Below are 20226 nucleotides of genomic sequence, written 5' to 3' on the forward strand. Positions count from 1 at the left end.
GCTGAAGAGCTGAGGGATAGCACCCAGGCCCATAGTTCAGGTCCCATGACCAGACCCAAAAAAAACCAAAAAACCACTTGTACCATAGTGCCACTTCTGGTTTTGTGGTAGTTATTTGGAGATAAGAGTCTCACAGACTTTCTGCCTGGGCTGGCTTTGAACCATGATCCTCAGATCTTAGCCTCCTCAATAACTAGGATTATAGGTGTGAGCCACCAACATCCGGCCAGTGTATTCTTTTTTTGTTGTTTTAACATCAAATTGATAATATGTCAATTCTTTCCCTTTTCATAAAGATTTAGATACAGATCTAAAGCTAAATTGCCTTACTCTTAGGTATTTCTCAGGACATCTAAAAATTGAAATTCTCTATCCCAAATTCTCTGTTGCAAAACTTAAGTATTGTAATGAACTGTGCTTCTCTATTTTCATGTCAGCACACTTGGTTCTACTGTGTATGGTAGCTGTTTTGCTATCAGTGCCTGTTCAATTCAGCTACTAGGAAATGACATCAACATGTACTCACCAGGAGTTAGTACTAGTTAGTAGCCATAGTAATTTCTCTTTATCTTTGTTTCTCTTCGTGTGTCCCACCTTCCCTTCCCCCGCCTCCCCCCATAAAAAGTCTGAGTTACCACTTTCTCTTTTCTTTCCTATCATAAATGCAAACTTCATAGAACATGAAAGAACAGCTGGTGCCAGTGGCTCAGGCTTGTAATCCTAGCTACTCAGGAGGCTGCCATCTGAAGATTTCAGTTCAAAGCCTGCCTGAACAGAAAAATCTGTGAGACTCATCTCCAATTAACCATGAGAGTTGGGGAGGAAATAGCTGGAAGTAGAGCTGTGGCTCAAGTGGTAGAGTGCTATCCTTGAGCAAAAAAGTTCAGGAGCTGCATCCAGGCCCTGAGTTCAAATCTTAGGACTGCCCCCCTTTCCCAAAAAAGTCTGATTGCTATTTATTATAGATATTATTTATTAAATGAGGAACTTTTGTTCACATATGAAAGGTTTGGCCCACTTCTGATAATGCTCCATAGAAACAGCTAAAGAAGAAGTAGGAAGTGGTTATATCCTGCGCAAACATTTTTTTGTTGTTGGTGGTTGTGGGGCTTGAACTCTAGACCTGGGCGCTGTCCCTAAGCTCTTCAACTCAAGGCAAGCGCTCTACCACTTGAGCCACAGCACCACTTCCGGCTTTTTTTTTCCTTTTGCTTATGTGGTGCTGAGGAATTGAACCGAGGGCCTCATGCATGCAAGGCAAGCGCTCTACCACTGAGCCACCTTCCCAGCCCCCAAAGATAGTTTTTTAAACATACAAATCTTAAGATCCTAAGATCTCAGCCTCTTGAGTAGCTAGGATTACAGGCCTGAGCCACTGGTGCCCTGCCTAAAATACAAATTTTTCTTAGAGGGACTCATATAAAAATTTAGACATAATTTCTGGGAGACACTAAAACCCATGTAAGACTTCACACAGCAAATACATTGCTGATTTCCTTGGACTCACAGGGTTGTAAATCATTGAAAGATATTGACCAGACTATGTCACTCTTTCTTAACTTTTTTCTTTTTTCTTTCTTTTTTTTTGGTGCCCTTCCTAGGGCTTGAACTGAGGACCTAGGCAATGCCCCTGAGCTTTATTGGTGCTGGTTTTATTTATTTTTTTAATTCCATTTTATGCTAGATTGTCATAGCTGTGACCTGGTTTAAATTCCATAGTCCATCCCCAAGAGGAGCCCACTCAAAGGAAAGTGAAATATATCTATCCATAGTTTATATATTAACCCAATACTCATCACAGGTTATTTATTCTGCCCAATGGTAGTTTCTTCTTACAGCTGATTGTAGTCTACCATTTTGCATGTCAGAGCTGTTTTTGAGTGCCACATCTTGGTTAGGCTTCATATAGTACACAGATGAACCAAACTCTAGTTCTAGAAGCCATTTGGTATTAGTTCACTTGGGAGAAGCCTAAATAGTTCCTGACTGCACAGTTCAGTCCTCTGGGCTGTCTGACCAGACAGGATCTATTTTATGGTTAATATGAATACACCAGTAACCAGATCCTTTGCCCAGCTTTTCTGGAACTGATGATGTTTATAATGTTCTGCCAGCAGTTCCTGCAGGCCATGGCTGATGGTTTGCAGCTGTTGCTGGCTCATGAATTCCCTAGCGTGGAAGAACTTGACCTGGGGCATGGTGGCAACAATCTTAACCCATCTCAGTGGCAGCCCTGGAGTGGAAAGGATGCATAGGATAAGGCTGGCCCAGAGTCGCCCATGTCTTGGGCTCTCTTACACCAGATGGCTGTGAGAGGAAGCTGGTGTAAGAGGTGGATAGTTGTTTTTCTTTTTGTTTTTTTTCTCATTTTCAATAAGAAAAGTTACTTTTGTGACAAGCGAGGGCAGGAGGAGAATGAGGAGAACTTGTAGTCTGGTCACATTGATTGGAGTCCATAACTTCCTCCAGCTCTGTAGTTTCCAAAGATACCAAGAGTTGTCTCCTCTGGTATGAAGAGGAGTGGAATCTCCCCCCACACACACTTTTTTTTTTTTTTGGCGGCTGTTTTATTTATTTTTTATTATAATGGTGATAGAGAGGTTACAGTTACATAAGTCAGATAAGGAGTAAATTTCTTTTTGGATAATGTCACCCCTTACCTCACTCTTTTCCAGTTTTTCCTCCTATCCTTATCCATAAGATATGTAGTTCATTTTCAACATAGTGTATAGTGAGTAACACTGCTGCATTTATTCACCCTTTGTCCCTCTCATTCACCCTTTGTCCCTCTATTTCTGTGCGCCCCCCCCCCAAAGTCTCAGCCTCGTAAACCACATGCTCAGAGTCATGTATACCAAAAGTTGTTCATTGTCAGCAGGGGCTGACAAAGCCATTTCTCTCATAGGAGAGGGAGAAATGACTCCTGTCTTTTGTTCAGGGGCAGTTTTATACAGTCAGTGGCCTAGAGGGGCTACTCTGCCTATTGCTGGACTCTGAAGATAGTGAGTAGGCAGGGTGGAGCTCAGGTCTGGGTGGAGGGTGTTCCATGATGCAGCTGGGGGCTAGAAGCCCAAAATGGAAGAGAACATACTAATACTCTTACCTGCCCAAAGACAAATAAATGAACAAACAAGACAAAAAGAAAACAAAAACAAAAAAACCTCTTGTTTCTATTTCCTGGTGTTCATTTTGATAAATATGATTTTATATAATATATAATGAGTCACATAGGCATTGTGCCTTTGTGTTCCCCCAAGAGTATCCTCCTTTGGTCTCACTGTGTGGAATCTTTTTTATAAATAACATTTACTAGTCCATTAGTTTTTTCTTAAATTTTTGGTGCCAGTACTGAGGCTTGAACTTGGGTTTAGGTTCCCTGCCTTTGTGTTTTAGCCCAAGGCTGGTACTCTACCACTTGAATCACAGCACCACTTCTGGCTTTTTGGTGATTAACCGAAGATAAAAGTCTCTTAGACTTTCTTGCCCTGGCCATCTTTGATCTGCAGCCTTCAGATCTCAGTGAGTAGCTGACTACCTAGGATTATAGGCAGGAACTACAAACTTTTGGCCTTGCGAACATCTTAATCATGTTGCTTAAATAATTTGTGTGTAGGGCTGGGAAGGTGGCTCAGTGGTAGAGTGCTTGCCTTGCATGCATGAGGCCTTGGTTTCCATTCCTCAGCATCCCATAAGCAAAAAGAAAAAAGCCGGAAATGGCACTGTAGCTAAAGTGGTAGAGCTCTAACCTTGAGCTGAAGAGCTGAGGGACAGTGCCCAGGCCCAGAGTTCAGACCCACGACCGGATCCAAAAAAAAAAATATAATGATTTGTGTGTTGACTGCAGTCAAAGCAAGACAGGAGACTTATGCATATAAGGACTTGTTTCCTTCTGCTTTTTTCCTGGGGCTTTGGGGGATGCTTTGTCATCTCATCTCATTGAACATGTTATCATGGGCTTTTCCCTGTGTAATCATGCTTCTCTCTTTATGTGAAAGGAAATTGGAGTAGATTAAAAACCCACTCTACCACTTCCACCTTGCTTCTCCTAAAACCTAAGACACAATACCAGTTCTAGTCCTTTCCCCTGGTCATGCTTGTTTAAGTACTAGGTAGAAATCTAAATTTCTGGTACTGCCAAGTTGATAATGTGGAACTTGCTGGTCACTGATGGTTCACACCTGTAGTCCTAGCCACTCAAGAAGCTGAGATCTGATTACCTCAGTTTTCCAGAAAATTGGAAGTGGCCCCATGGCCAAATAACAAGAAAAAGAAAAAAAATGTTGCTTTCTTTGTATTTGAGGCAAAATATTTTCTTGAACTCTGTTTTAATGGAGAGGTGGCTAATTGGAAGGACCCAATTAAAGCAGACCCTATTAAAAATGAAAGCAGAGCTGGAAAGGTGGCTTAGTGGTAGAATGCTTGCCTAGCATGCATTAAGCGCCGGGTTCCATTCTTCAGTACCACATAAACAGAAAAAGCCAGAAGTGGCACTGTAGCTCAAGTGGTAGAACACTAGCCTTGTACAAAAGGAGCTCAGGGACAGTGCTCAGGCCCAGGCCCTGAGTTCAAGCCCCAGGACTGGCCAAAAAAATAAATAAATAAATTAAAGCAGAATGGGCTGGGGGAGGGGTAGGCTGAAGTGCTAGAGGTCCTGGATAGCTAAATGCAAGCCTCTGAGTTCAAAGCTCAGTATACAAAATAAAGGCTTCAGCTTATAATGAAAATACAACATAAGTGTCTGGCATCATTACAAACCTGTAATCCCAGAACTCAGGAGACATAAACAGGATTGAGTCAACTCCAGAATAACCCATTTGTAATGATACAATGAACAGTGTGGGTTTTTTTTTTGTTTGTTTTTGTTTTGTTAGACGTGGGGCTTGAACTCTGGGCCTGGGTGTTGTCACTGAGCTCTTCGGCTCAAGGCAAGCACTCTACCACTTGAGCCACAGGGGCTGGGAAGGTGGCTCAGTGGTAGAGCGCTTGCCTTGCATGCTTGAGGCCCTGGGTTTGATTCCTCAGCACCACATAAGCAGGAAAAAAAGCCGGAAGCGGCGCTGTGGCTCAAGTGGTAGAGCACTAGCCTTGAGCTGAAGAGCTGAGGGATAGCACCCAGGCCCATAGTTCAGGTCCCATGACCAGACCCAAAAAAAACCAAAAAACCACTTGTACCATAGTGCCACTTCTGGTTTTGTGGTAGTTATTTGGAGATAAGAGTCTCACAGACTTTCTGCCTGGGCTGGCTTTGAACCATGATCCTCAGATCTTAGCCTCCTCAATAACTAGGATTATAGGTGTGAGCCACCAACATCCGGCCAGTGTATTCTTTTTTTGTTGTTTTAACATCAAATTGATAATATGTCAATTCTTTCCCTTTTCATAAAGATTTAGATACAGATCTAAAGCTAAATTGCCTTACTCTTAGGTATTTCTCAGGACATCTAAAAATTGAAATTCTCTATCCCAAATTCTCTGTTGCAAAACTTAAGTATTGTAATGAACTGTGCTTCTCTATTTTCATGTCAGCACACTTGGTTCTACTGTGTATGGTAGCTGTTTTGCTATCAGTGCCTGTTCAATTCAGCTACTAGGAAATGACATCAACATGTACTCACCAGGAGTTAGTACTAGTTAGTAGCCATAGTAATTTCTCTTTATCTTTGTTTCTCTTCGTGTGTCCCACCTTCCCTTCCCCCGCCTCCCCCCATAAAAAGTCTGAGTTACCACTTTCTCTTTTCTTTCCTATCATAAATGCAAACTTCATAGAACATGAAAGAACAGCTGGTGCCAGTGGCTCAGGCTTGTAATCCTAGCTACTCAGGAGGCTGCCATCTGAAGATTTCAGTTCAAAGCCTGCCTGAACAGAAAAATCTGTGAGACTCATCTCCAATTAACCATGAGAGTTGGGGAGGAAATAGCTGGAAGTAGAGCTGTGGCTCAAGTGGTAGAGTGCTATCCTTGAGCAAAAAAGTTCAGGAGCTGCATCCAGGCCCTGAGTTCAAATCTTAGGACTGCCCCCCTTTCCCAAAAAAGTCTGATTGCTATTTATTATAGATATTATTTATTAAATGAGGAACTTTTGTTCACATATGAAAGGTTTGGCCCACTTCTGATAATGCTCCATAGAAACAGCTAAAGAAGAAGTAGGAAGTGGTTATATCCTGCGCAAACATTTTTTTGTTGTTGGTGGTTGTGGGGCTTGAACTCTAGACCTGGGCGCTGTCCCTAAGCTCTTCAACTCAAGGCAAGCGCTCTACCACTTGAGCCACAGCACCACTTCTGGTTTTCTGAGTGGTTTATTAGAGGTATGCCCGGGTTGGCTTTGAACCATGATACTCAGATATCAGCCTCCTGAATAGCTAGGATTACAGGTGTGAGCCACCAGTGCCTGCCTTGCCCTCTTGTATTGATAAGCCTAAATCTATTAATGTAGAGATGGACTGTTAAGATTAAAACTACACTTGATTGATTACATGGAATGATCTTAATTGCCCTTATTTTAAACTGGCATTTCAAGGCTTTCCACAAAGTCATGGTTCATGATTCATCTTAAGGTTAGCCTTAGGAACATTGATACTACCAAAGAACCCTAAACATCTTTTCTAGATTGTATCTACTTTGGTCATTCATGATTAATACTCTAATTTTTCTGTTTATTCGATCACTTCTATTGAAAATTTAAACAGTGACAGTAATGCATCCTTTTTTGGTCGTGGGGGCTGAACTCAGGGCCTGGGCGCTGTCCCTCAGCTCTTCAGCTCAAGGCTAGTGCCCTACCACTTTAGCCATTTCTGGCACCAGTTCCAGCTTTTTTCTGCTTATGTGGTGCTGAGGAATTGAACCCAGGGCCTCATGCATTCGAGGCAAGCCCTCTACCACTGGGGAACTTCCCAGCCCCTGTTTGTTTGTTTGATGCCAGTCCTGAGTCTTTAGCTCAGGGCACTGTCCCTGAGGTGTTTTTTGTTTCGTTTTGTCTGTCTCTGTCGTTGTCTCTCCCTCTCCCCCCCCCCCCCCAAAGCTAGCATTCTACTACTTGAGCCATAGTTCTACTTGCAGGTTTTTGGTGGTTAATCAGAGGTAAGTCTCACACACTTTTCTGCCCTGGCTGGTTTTGAACTGTAATCCTCAGATTTTAGCTTCCTGAGTAGCCAGGATTATAGGTATGAGCCAGTGACTTCTGGCTACATCTTTTTTTTCTTTTTTCTTTTCTTGTGTGTGTGGTGCTGGGGATCTAACTCAGGGCCAAGATGTATCCTTTCCCCCACCTGTCATTCTTCACTAGAACATCCTGAAAAAATAAACAGAGATGCTTTGTGTAGTAAAGCTCCAGCAAGATCCAAATGTTTGGTCCCAGATCTTAACACAGGTAACAGGATATGGTATAGAGAAGTAATAGTGCTTGATAGCAAAGTTGATAACAAAAATTTTCATTGTATCTTTCCCTCTCCCAGTGTCGTCTAGACTGTCACAGCCATCCTCCCCACAGTCAGGCTGCCCATCACCCACCATCCCAGCAGGTAAAGTCATTTCTCCATCACAGAAGCACAGCAAAAAGGCACTAAAACAGGTAAGCATTGCTAGTTGTGTTTACTGGTCAGATATCTCCCAAATAAAAAATATGTTAAAGAGCCAGGTGGTGGCACACTCTGGTAGTCCTAGATACTTGGTAGGCAAAGACTGGAGGATTGACAGTTTGAGCCCAGACTGGACAATATAGCAAAACCTTATCTTCAAAAGAGGACAGGAGGGGGCATTATTTCAGCAGATACTGAAAATTTTTGAAGCTTTTATATTAGGCTGTTGTAAGGGGAAATTTTATGCACTTCTGTGAAATATCCATTGTAGGTTTTTGGTAGATACTTTGTCACATTTTTGAAGTTCTTAATTTTTTCCCTAGTTTGCTAAGCAGTTTCTTTTTGCATGCTTTTTGAAAATCATGAATAGCTGTTGAATTTTTCATGTTTGTTGTCTTTTTTCCCCCCTTCTTTTTTTTGCGGTGCTAGGGATCTAACCCAGGGCTAGACACATACTAAACAGGTGCTTCTACCACTGAGCCACATCCCCTGCCCTCAGGTTTGTTTCATTTGAAATTTGTTGAGATGATCATATAGATTTTCTCTTAATTTATCAAGTATAATTACATAACTGAATTCTCTCTCTTAAAAAAATAGCTTACATTGGTTATTCAGAGGAGTATTTCATTGTTACATTTAATTTTTAAAGAGCTTCTTGCTTTTTGCCTGGATCAACCAGAACTAAAATCCTCCTATGTATATTTTCTTCATAGCTAGGATGATAGGCATGAGCCATTAGGCTCAGCCTTTACTTGGTTGAGATAGGACTCTCACAAACATTTTTTCTGGGGTTGGCCTTGAGCCCTGATCCTCCTGATGTCTGCCTCCAGAGTAGTTAGGGCTACAGGTGTGAACCACCATGCTTGGCCTAAATTTTCTAGTATTATTGGTAGCTCTGTGGAATAATCCTGATGGTGCTTACAAAATAATTTTTAAAATTATTGAGTTTTCTTATAGGTTTAGTATGGTTTTACAGTGTTGTGCTGTCTTAGAGTAGTTGTGAAATCAGGACTGTTCTACCATCATAAACTATAAAGATCTCTCTTTTGCAGATTTTGAAAATTGTACAAATTATTACTTTTCAAGTTTTTGTGTGTATATGTGTGGGGTGGGTGGTGGTGATTGTTTTTCAGTCCTGGGGCTTGAACTTAGGACCTGGGTGCTGTCCCTGAGCTTTTCTGTTCAAAGCTAGCACTCTACCATTTTGAACCATAGTTCCACTTCTGGTTTTCTCGTTAATTGGAGGAAAGAGCCCATACTGACTTTGAACCAGGATCCTCAGATCTCAGTCTCCTGAGTAGTGAGGATTATAGGCAGAAGCCACCACCTAGCTTGTTAAGATTTAATAACATCTCTTAAAATATTTTTTCCAGAGATGTACAAGTCGTTATATGGAAAAATGAACTTTACAACCTTGGTGGGGGGGGGGAGAGAAGGATTGGGTGGAGGGGTGGAGGGAGGATGGAAAGGGGAAACAAAGGAGGAGGCTACAATGCTTGATAAGAAATGTACTCATTATCTTGCCCATGTAATTGTAACCCCTCTGTACAGTATTTTCACAATAAAAAAAATAATTTTTCCAGCATCATAGTAGTAGCTGACACTAATTTCTTGCTTTTTTTTTCCTCTTCTCTCTTTTTGTGCTCAACCTGGGGCTTGAATTCAGGTCCTGAGCTTTTTTGCTCTACCCCTTGAGCCATAGCTCCATTTCTGGCATTTTGTTTGTTAATTGGAGATAAGAGTCTTACATATTTTCCTGGCATGTGATCCTCAGATTTCAACTTCCTAGTGGCTAAGATTACAGGCATGTACCATCACCCAGTTTTTGCCCTTTTTTTTTTATCCTTTTGGTGGTAGTAGGGCTTGAACTTAAGGCCTTGTGCTTGTTATACTTGCTAGGCAGATACTCTGCAACTTGAGCCACACTTCCAGCCTTTTTTGTTTTGTTTTGCTTTAGTTATTTTTCGGGTAGTATTCATATTTTGCTGAGGGCCAGTCTCAGATATGATACTTCTATTTACAATCTCCCACATACCTGGGTTACCTTCCAAGTAACTAGGGTCACAGATACTTGCCACCTGGATTATTTAGATGGAGTCTTACTTTTTTTTCTGGGTATCTCAAACCATAATCCTCCTATTCTCTGTGTCTTAAGTAGCTGAGAGTATAGGTATGACCACCACATTTGGCCTGTTTTCTCTTTTTTGAGCCAGTTTTTAGGAATGCAGTCTTTCTTAGAAGCAGTCATCTTAGCTGGGTGCTGGTGGCTCATGTCTAGCTACTCAGGAGGCTGAGATCTGAGGATCACGGTTCAAAGCCAGCCTTGGCAGGAAAGTTTTTGAGACTCTTATTCTCCAATAAACCACTCAGAAAACCAGAAGTGGCACTGTGGCTCAAGTGGTAGCACTAGTCTTGAGCTGTGCCCAGGCCCAGAGTTCAAGTCCCGTGACCCTCCCCCACCCCAAAAAAAAAGTCATTTTTACCTACTTTTTTCAAAAACTGATAGAATGTTATAATTGAGTTTTTTTTGTTTTTTCCGGTCATGGGGCTTGAACTCTGGGCTTTGGTGCTGTCCCTCAGCTCTTCAGCTCAAGGTGAGCACTCTACCACTTGAGCTAAAGCGCCACTTCCAGTTTTCTAGTGGTTTATTGGAGATAGGAGTCTCATACTCTTTCCTGCCTGGGCTGGCTTTGAACCCTTATTCTCAGATCTCAGTTCCTTAGTAACTAGGATTACAGGCGTGAGCCATGGGCGTCAGACTCTGAGTTTTTTGTTTTTGTCTTTGTTTTTTGTTTTGTTTTTGGTACCAGTCCTAAGGCTTTGAACTCAGAGCCTGGGCTTTTATGCTTTAAGGTTAACATTCTACCACTTGAAAACAGCTCCACTTCTGGCTTTTTTTTTTTTTTTTGGTCTGTCATGGGGTTTGCACTCTGGACCTGGGTGCTGTCCCTGAGCTCTTCAGCTCAATGCAAGTGCTCTACTTCTTGAGCCACTGCGCCACTTCCAGTTTTCTGGTGGTTAATTGGAGGTTAGTCTCATGGACAGCACACAGGCCCAGAGTTCAAGCCCCAGGACCTATAAAAAACAAAACAAAACAAAGTTTAAATTACATGATTTTTATAGTGTTTAAAACCATAGCTTTTTACTAAAATCTATCTTTATCTGGAAGATTTTCAGAAGTATGAGATGTGCTTTTCCACAGGGAAAAGGCAAGTGCAGAGTCTGTTAGGTGGTTGGTGATATGTATAAGACTGTAACATAGTTCTGTATTTCCAGTGTACTCTTGTATCTTAAGAATCAAATATTGTGTGTTCTTGAGGGGATATCAGTACGGTATGTAAATTTAAGCTTTTGTTCCCAGTGTATTTTTCATAATATGAGTTAATATAAATCTGTTTTTAGTCTTTTACCCCAAATGAAGGGATTTTATTATTTATTAACTTCAAAATTATGAACCATGTTTGTAAACTACTAAAGGGAGAAGAGTTGTGTGTAGTTTTTTATTAAAAGAATTTAAATTGTTAAGCTCTAGTCATAAGTCTGAATTTACATAGATACAGCAGAAATAGATGAGATCTGTGATTCTGTTAAGTTTTGTAGTATTTTGGATTGACCTTTGGTCCTATCAAATGATGAATATTGATGATTCAACACTTGGGCAGCCTATGGACATCTTCTGGTCAGATTGCAAAGCATGAGAGAACAAGCCATACTCAGCTGTCATTTTTCACACAATGTGCTCTGCTTCATCTACTCTAAAGCTTGTATCTAAATTCAACATCTAGCACTTTATTATTTTTCTCCGTTATCTGCTTATAGCAAGAAGATGAATTGTTGACACTGCCTACACCACAACCAGGGATATGTATGAATGTTAAACAGAATAGCAGCCAGTAGTTTCACATTTGTCTATAACAGGCATGAAAGTTTAAGCTGACAACTGGCAAATTAATGTCAGAATTTTTTTTTTCTGAAAGTTACATTGTTGATGTTTGTTTATCTATGGGGGGGGAACAAAAGAAGAAAAACCAAGGGCTTCATGCATGCTAGGTAAGCACTCTACTGCTAAGCCACATTTCCAGCCATTTTTTTTCTTCCTTTCTTTTTTTTAAAGTTTTAGTGTTTTTCTTCTTTTGTTTAAGAAAATTGCTTTTGGTATTTTTGTTTTTTTTTTTTTTTTTTTTTGGTCGGCCGTGGGGCTTGAACTCTGGGCCTGGGCGCTGTCCCTCAGCTCTTCAGCTCAAGGCGAGCGCTCTACCACTTGAGCTACAGCGCCACTTCCGGTTTTCTAGTGGTTTATTGAAAAAAGAAGCCCAACGTCTCTCCTGCCCGGGCTGGCTTTGAACCGCGATCCTCAGATCTCAGCCTCCTGAGTAGCTAGGATTACAGGCGTGAGCCACCAGCGCCTGGCTCTGCTTTTGGTATTTTTATGGTTAAAGTTTAAGATTTTTTTTTTTGGTTTTCTATTCTTTCTTAGTTTTATTATCAAGAATATGTATGAATTAAGAACTTCATAGAAATAAAAATAATTTGAAGTAATCAGAAAGAACCATGCTGTTCTTCAAATCAGCACTGTCTAGTCTTCCTTTCCTTCTGTTTATTGCATTGCTGCAGATTGCTGACTTTTGATCATTGGGATAAGTCCCATTGCTCTTATCCATGATAAAGAGTTTTTCAACACTTCTGAATCATAATAAGTAAGCAAAGTATTTGTTTTTCTACATAGGGTTGATATATATAGTACTACTCTTCTTGGTATAGGGTTGAGAATCCTGTTTTCAGAAATGATAAAGAATGTACAATTCTCTAATTACAAGATTGCAAAATCTTGTAATTTTTAAATTCTAAACAATGTTAGTGACTTTCCTTCATATTTCCATCTAAGTGAACAATTCTGAGAATAAAAATCCAGTCCTTTTTTTTTTCCTTTTTTCTTTTTTGGTCATTCAGAAACTTCTTCTCAAGCCGTTTTTATTTCTTTTATTAATATGCATTAGTTAAACAGGGAAAATTCAGTCATTAGGAGTTATGTTTCATTGGCTTAACTTAGGTTTGTCTATCTTGATAGATTTCATATAAAGTCAATAAACGGTATGGTTCTCACCACTCAAAAAAGCCATTTAGGTGGGGTGTTTTTTGTTTTTTGAGGGTTTTTTTTCTTTTTTTTTTGCCAGTCCTGGGGCTTGAAGTCAGGGCCTGGACACTGTCCCTGAGCTTCTTTTGCTCAAGGCTAGCATTCTACCACTTGAGCCACAGAACCACTTCCAGCTTTTTTTGTATATGTGGTACTGAGGAATCATGCATGCTAGGCAAGTACTCTACCGCTAAGCCACATTTCCAGCCAGTTTTTTCTTTTCTTTTTTTTTTTTAAAGTTTTAGTGTTTTTCTTCTTTTAATTTTATTTCTTTATTTCTTTTTGTTTATGTGGTACAGGGGAATCAAACCCAGGGCCTCATGTATGCTAGGCAAGCACTCTACTACTTAGCCATATTTCCAGACCAGCCATTTAGTTTTTATAATTAAACTCTGATTTGTTTTGTTTCTTACAGTCATTTTTTTGCTTCATAGGCCCTAAAGCAGCAGCAGCAGAAGAAACAGCAGCAGCAGCAATGCAGACCTAGCATGTCCATTGCCTCCAACCAACACCTTTCTCTTAAGACTGTCAAAGCAGCCAGTGATTCTGTCCCAAACAAAGCTGGTAGGCAGTTTAGTAATATTTAATGGACATTTCTTTTCCCTAGTATTTTTCTGTTGATTTTACAAATTTATGTAATGCATCATCATATTTAAGTTGATTCAGTCACAGAATTATTATATTGCCAAATCATCATTATAAATCCTCCTAGGATAAATGGAAAACCTGTGTTGTAAATCATTATACAGTTATTTAAAGGTACATCAATGAGATTTATGAGATTGTAAGAAGGAAATTAGTGACTACCTCCCAAAATATCTAATTTAATAATAACATTTGCAAGCTTCTCATCTTAACCTTACAAATGTCTTGTTATTGTGTCATAGTGAACTCCTTACCAGTGTCTCCTTCAAAAAAATCAGAAAGTTCCCAAGAATATGTAGTATGGTTTCAGTTTCCACAGGATATATGCCTTTGGATCTTTTTGTTATTGTTTGTCTTGTTTTTATCCAAGCTGACTACAGACATTGTATTGCATTTCATAATTCATTTTGACGTATATACTTTTTGGGGGGCGAGGGGGGGAGGGGAGCTGCCATAGAGTGAAAGTTCTGAGTATTGCTTTTTTGTTAGAAAGGAGACTTGCCACCAGAAATAAATATAGTATGGGAAGGCATTTTACTTTTTTTTTTTTTCTCTTGTCAAACTTGGAACATATTAGCAGGGCCACATTTCCTCAGATATAACTCTCTTTAGTTAACATCGTATGATTCTTTGTTTGATTTTTGTCTATATCCTCAGTGGCGCCAATATTTACATGTTTTTTCCTTAGCAATATGGGAAGGAAAGCAATCTGATGGACAGTCAAGCAGTCCCCAGAACTCAAACTCCAGCTTTTCTTCCTCAATGAAAATGGAAAGTCCCTTGCTAGGCTTGGGGAAGAAGTCTTTCCAGAGGTCTGACAGGCTTCACACAAGTAAGTTAGTTTACAGAGACTTCCATTTTTATTTCTGTAACTTATCATCTATGTAACCGAAATTCATTAGCTATTGCCATAGGTTTAGTGCATGATTAGAGGTACATAGCAAGGATTAGACATTTCTTTTTGTTGATGTAATTTTAGGGATTTTGTTTATTTGTTTTTGTTAAACTAGGGATTGGACACATGACTTTACACATGGTAAGGAAACACTCTACTATACCTCCAGCCTGACATAATTACTTTTGGGTCCTTCCCCTTCCCCTTCCCCTTCCCTTTCCCCTTCCCCTTCTCCTTCCCCTTCCCTTTCTCTTCCCCCTTCCCTTTCTTCTCCCCCTTTCCTTTCCCCTTCCCTTCCTCTTTTTTTTTTTTTTACAAAATTTTTATTGTGATTAAGTGATTACATAAATTTCACAAAATTCACAGTATTGTGGGATAGTGATACTTAAAGACACAAACACATTCTAACCTTCGTGGGGCAAATTGTCTTTATCGTGGCCTATAAAGTTTATGAGTTCTATGAGCTTTGACAATACAGTTATTTCTTCCACATTGGGTGATATGTACATTCCTTTCCTTTTGCTTAGTGTCAGCTGTTCCTCTTTCCCACTTATTCCCTTCCTCCCACTGCTGCCATTGAGTTGCTTAGTTCCTATTAATCAATGTCCAGTGCAGCTGGTGGGTCCTGCTGTTGTATGTGTTCCCGTTTCCCTCTGTTTCTGTGTCCTCCTCCTAGTTTTCCTTCAATGTGCACATATATACCATTTATGTGGTCAGCAGTATGGGGTCAGTAATGATTCAACCGGATGAGTCCTTCCCCTCCTTTTTGCCTTTTTGTTGTTTGTTTCGCTTTGAGACAAGATCTTGCTTTGTAGTCCAAGCTGGCCTCAAACTCAGTTCTCCTGCTTCAGTCTCCCAAGTGCTGGCATTACAAATGTTTACCACAATACCTGGTCCTGACCAGACTGATTTAAGACATAATATAAAATATGGATGGAATTCATATAATTTGTCTTTTTTATGTTTATTGTCCACTGTTCACTTTTTTTAGAAATTTTTTTGTAACAGGAATGTACAGAGGGGTTACAGTTACAGCTCTTAACTATCTTCCTGTCCTCCACTTACCAAACTTCATTTCAGAAAAAGATGTTATCACTTTGTGGTTTGTTTCTCTCTCTCTCCCTCTCTCTCTCCCTCTCTCCCTCTCTCTCTCCCTCTCCCCCTCCCTTCCTTCTTCCCTCCTTCCCTCCTTCCCTCCCTCCCTCCCTCCGTCCCTTCCTTTCTTCTTTCATCGGTCATGGGGCTTGAACTCTGGACTTGGGCCCTGTTCCTGAGCTCTTCACCTCAAGGCAAGTGTTCTACCACTTGAGCCACAGGGCCACTTCTGGTTTTCTAGTGGTTGATTGGAGATAAGAGTCTCATGGATGTTCTTGCCCGGGCTGGCTTTGAACTGTGGTCTTTAGATCTCAGCCTCCTAAATACCTAGTCATGAGCCACTGGTCCTGGCCATCTCTCTTTTTTTTTTTAACTAGACCTGGGACTTGAACTGTGGGCCTGGTACTACCCCTTTTTGCTCAAAGCTAGTGCTCTACCACTTGAGCTACAATGCCACTTTGAGCTTTTGCTGTTTATATGGTACTAAAGAATTGAACCCAGAGCTTCGTGCATATTAGGCAAGCACTCTACCACTGAGCCACATTCCCAGCCAGTTTCTCTTTCTACCAGTAAGTTGCTTTGTCCTGGTTTTTTAATGTACTTCTGTAAACTGGAAGAAGGATTTATAATTACATATGACAAGCAGAACCTTTTTTTCCTCCTCCTTTGAAAACCTCACTAAAATGAGAATATGGGGGAACAAAAAGATTGAATCCATCTATGTGAAGAAAAGAAGAACCAATTGGGCAGTGCCAACAAATTTTGAAAGATGAAAACTAAATGAAAGGCCGGCGCCAGCGACTCATACCTGTAATCCTAGCTACTCAGGAGGCTGAGATCTGAGGATCGCAGTTTGAAGCCAGCCTCAGAAAAGTCCTGTGAGACTCTTATCTCCAATTAACCACTCAAAACCTGCGAGTGGTACTGTGACTTGAGTGCCAGACTTGAGCACAAAGAGGCTCAAGGACAGAACCCAGGCCCTGAGTTCAAGCCCCACAATTAACCAAAAAAAAAAAAAAAAAAAACCAAAACCAAAAAACTGGATGGAACTGAAAAGCAGGTGCCATTAATAAGCAAGCCATCCATAGCTGCTGAACACCAGAAAGGTTCAAGAAGTAGAGAGATGAGCCGGGCGCTGGTGGCTCACACCTGTAATCCTAGCTACTCAGGAGGCTGAGATCTGAGAATCGAGGTTCAAAGCCAGCCCGGGCAGGAGAGACCGTGAGACTCCTATCTCCAATAAACCACCAGAAAACCGGAAGTGGCGCTGTAGCTCAAGTGGTAGAGCGCTCGCCTTGAGCTAAAGAGCTGAGGGACAGCGCCCAGGCCCAGAGTTCAAGCCCCACGACCAACAAAAAAAAGAAGTAGAGAGATGATGTATTACAGAAGAGAAAGGTTAAGGCATAGGTTTGAAAAGAAGAGCCTTGCTGAGAATATGGTTGAATGGTAGAGTTTACTTAAATACGCCAAGTCCCTGGATGCATTACCAGCACACCAAAAAGAAGAATTTAGTTTGCAAGTTACTGAGAAGTAGTTTGAAGTTTTATACAGAAAACAGGCCTATTTTAAGGTGAAATTGATTAAAAATGCTTCAAATATAGAAACACAACATATAGCTAAGGGCAGATTTTATACTGAACTCAGGGACACCCAAGTAAAATTCAAACACTCAAAGGTGGATCTCCTGTTGGCTTTTAGAATACTTAATAGTGAAGCACATTCCTGCCACCACTACTTCACATCTCCTCCTACCAGGAGATGGGCAGATTGGTATCTAAGGAAATTGAATAACCTCAGAAAAAAGATTAAGACAAATTTACAAGTTCCCAACAAATATATCCTCAACTCTGGGCGCTGGTGGCTCATGCCTGTAATTCTGCCTACTCAGGAGACTGAGATCCGAGGATCATGCTTTAAAGCCAGTCTGGGCAGGAAAGTCAGTGAGACTTTTATCTCCAGAAAACCAGAAGTGGTGCTGTGGTTTAAGTGGTAGAGCACTCACCTTGAGCTGATGAGCTGAGGGACAGTGCCCAGGCCCAGAGTTCAAGTCCCATGACCGACAAAAAAAAACAAACATATTGTTCTTCTCACATTTCTTTGAGGCCCATAATCTAGAAGAGCTGCCATGTACACAAAATTTGCACTTAGTTTTTTAGTACTTTTTGTTTTGTTCTATTCACTAAGATTCCTTTGAAGAAATCCTTTATCAGGCGAGGAAGAAACAGGTGAAACAGATTCCAGGAAAGAGAAAATGTAAAAATTACTATGATACCACATAAGCAAAAGAAGAAATCATATCTATAACAGAACAGAATCCTTTTTTATTTTGAGGCACAATAAAGCCCAGGTTGCCCTAGAAGTCACCAGGCCTTCAATTTACAATCCTGCCACAGCCTCCCAAACACTGAGATTATAGGTATGCATCATCACACCTGGCTGAGAATACTATTTTTATTGTCATTTTATTTTTCAGTGCTAGAGATCAAACCCATGGCCTTGTACATAATAACTAAGTGCTATACCAGTGAGCTACATCACCATTACCAGAATACTTTATGGAGCCACCTGGCTCCTTGCTCTGTTTTTTTTGCTCAGGGCTGGCACTCTACCACTTGAGCCACACTTCCATTTCTGTCTCTTTACTGAGTTAATTGGAGGTAAGAGTCTCAGAGACTTTTCTGCCTGGGTTGGCTTTGAACCATAATCCATAGATCTCAGTCTTCTGAGTAGATGTCATGAACCACCAGTGCCATTTTGTGTGTGTGTTGTGTGCGCACGCGTGTGTGTGCGTGCATGCGCTCACATGTGTGCATGTGTGTGATGGGTGTATATATCAGTCCTGAGGCCTAAACTTAGGTTCTGGAGCATTTTGGTGATTAAATAAGCCCTAGCTGGCTTTAAATTGTGATCCTTAGATCCTAGCCCCCTAAGTAACTAGAATTACTGGTGTGTGTCACTGGTGCCCAGCTAACAGCAGCATTTTTAAACTAAGAAAAATGACGTGTTGAAAGATAGTAAATTATATGCTAGTTGGAATTTAAATATATATTGGAAATACTGAAAGATGAAACTGAAAATTTTCCTAGAAAATATGTCAGGGCAAAATTCTGTGAAAGCAAAGAGGCTAGAAAATTGGAACACTAATAGTCCTAAATCATAAGGCAATCTAAAAGGAAGAATAGAAGTTTGAAAAGGAAGTAAATGGTAAGACAAACTATATAAGAGCATCTTAGAGAGGGCGCCGGTGGCTCACACCTGTAATCCTAGCTACTCAGGAGGCTGAGTTCTGAGGATCCAGGTTCAAAGCCAGCCCGGGCAGTTAAGTTGGTGAAACTCTTATCTCCAATAAACCACTAGAAAACCAGAAGTGGCGCTGTGGCTCAAGCAGTAGAGCGCTCGCCTTGAGCTGAAGAGCTAAGCTGAGGGACAGCACCCAAGCCCAGAGTTCAAGCCCACGACCAAAAAAAAAGAACATCTTAAAATTAAAAGTTCATGCATGATAAATGTCAAAAAATATAAATAAAAACTGCACCAAGAAACAGTGTTTTGAATTTGAAAACATCCAGGATAAGAAGGTTCCAAAGAGCCTCCAAGAAAGAGAAAGAAAATGTTTAAGACTCAAAGATTCAAAAACTGGGATTATACATGTTTATTAAAGCATTGTTTTCAATAACCAAGAAGTAGAATCAAACTGATGGCAATATGGATAAAGATAAGTATTTACATACAGTGTAAATTTTGATACTGATGACATCTCTGAGATGTGATAAACTTCAGAAAGATAAAAATTAGTGATCTCACTCATGTGGAATCTAAAGTGTTGATCTCAGAAGTTGAGTAGAACAGACATTATCAAATGCTAGGGAAAGTGAGGAATGTAGGGAGGAAGGATGGGGAAAGATTACTCAGTAGGTACTAAGTTACAATCAGATGGAGAAATTGTTGTTTTGCTATTGACAGTATGCTTTGTATATGTTAGAATAAGTGAGGAAGTAGATATACTTGCCCTGATTTGAACTTACTGCAATGTGTATGTGTCATGAAACAAAAGTGGCAACTCAAAATATGTACAATTTTTATCTAAGTTAAAAAAATTTAAATATAATTTATCTTGTTGTGGAAACAGTATGCTTAACATCATTAAATCAGTCTCAAGTTGCCCAAGAAAAATAAGTATGATTGCAGCTATCTCTGCAACTAAAGGAGACAATAAAAGAGAAATACTGCAGGCTATTAGAAAGGTAGTTCAGGGGCTGGGAGGTGGCTCAGTGGTAGAGTGCTTGCCTTGGATGCTTGAGGCCCTGGGTTTGATTCCTCAGTACCACATAAACAGAAAATTCCAGAAGTGCTGCTTGGCTCAATTGGTACGGTGCTAGCCTTGAGCTAAGAGAGCTGAGAGACAGCACCCAGGCCCAAAGTTCAGGTCCCATGGCCCACGAAGAAAAAAAAAAGAAACAAAGGAAGCTCAGTGGCAAGAGTGGATGCTTAGCACATGTAAGACCCTACATTTGCTGCCAGTATAGCAGTGCTTTTAATTTCAAGAATTAGACAAAATATTTATGTCAAATACAGGTTTAGAGCCTTAGATACAGAGTGGTGAACAGAACAAAGTTTCTTCCTTATAGAGCCCATATCTGCCTAAAATTCCAGTTAAAGTAATAACTTTAGGGGGCTGAGAAGGTGGCTCAGTGGTAGAGCACTTGCCTTGCATGCCTGAGGCCCTGGGTTCGATTCCCCAGTACCACATAAGCAAAAAGAAAAAAAGCCAGAAGTGACGCTGTGGCTCAAGTGGTAGAGCACTAGCCTTGAGCTGAAGAGCTGAGGGACAGCGCCCAGGCCCAGAGGTCAGGCCCCATGATCGGACCCCCCCCAAAAAAAAAAAG

At 40.6% G+C, this 20226-nt stretch overlaps 1 protein-coding gene across 1 annotated transcript in view; it reads left to right on the forward strand.

Annotated features, from left to right (window-relative positions):
• Asxl2 (additional sex combs like transcriptional regulator 2) overlaps window positions 1-20226 on the forward strand; it is a 94997-nt gene that overhangs the window by 48212 nt on the left and 26559 nt on the right. The window contains exons 6-8 of the mRNA XM_013013735.1: window positions 7452-7567; window positions 13143-13272; window positions 14042-14185. Of these exons, the coding sequence (XP_012869189.1) occupies window positions 7452-7567; window positions 13143-13272; window positions 14042-14185 (390 nt within the window). The remainder of the gene's footprint in view (window positions 1-7451; window positions 7568-13142; window positions 13273-14041; window positions 14186-20226) is intronic.

The sequence above is a fragment of the Dipodomys ordii genome, unplaced genomic scaffold (assembly GCF_000151885.1).
Source record: "Dipodomys ordii isolate 6190 unplaced genomic scaffold, Dord_2.0 Scaffold20, whole genome shotgun sequence".
NCBI classification, from domain to species: domain Eukaryota; kingdom Metazoa; phylum Chordata; class Mammalia; order Rodentia; family Heteromyidae; genus Dipodomys; species Dipodomys ordii.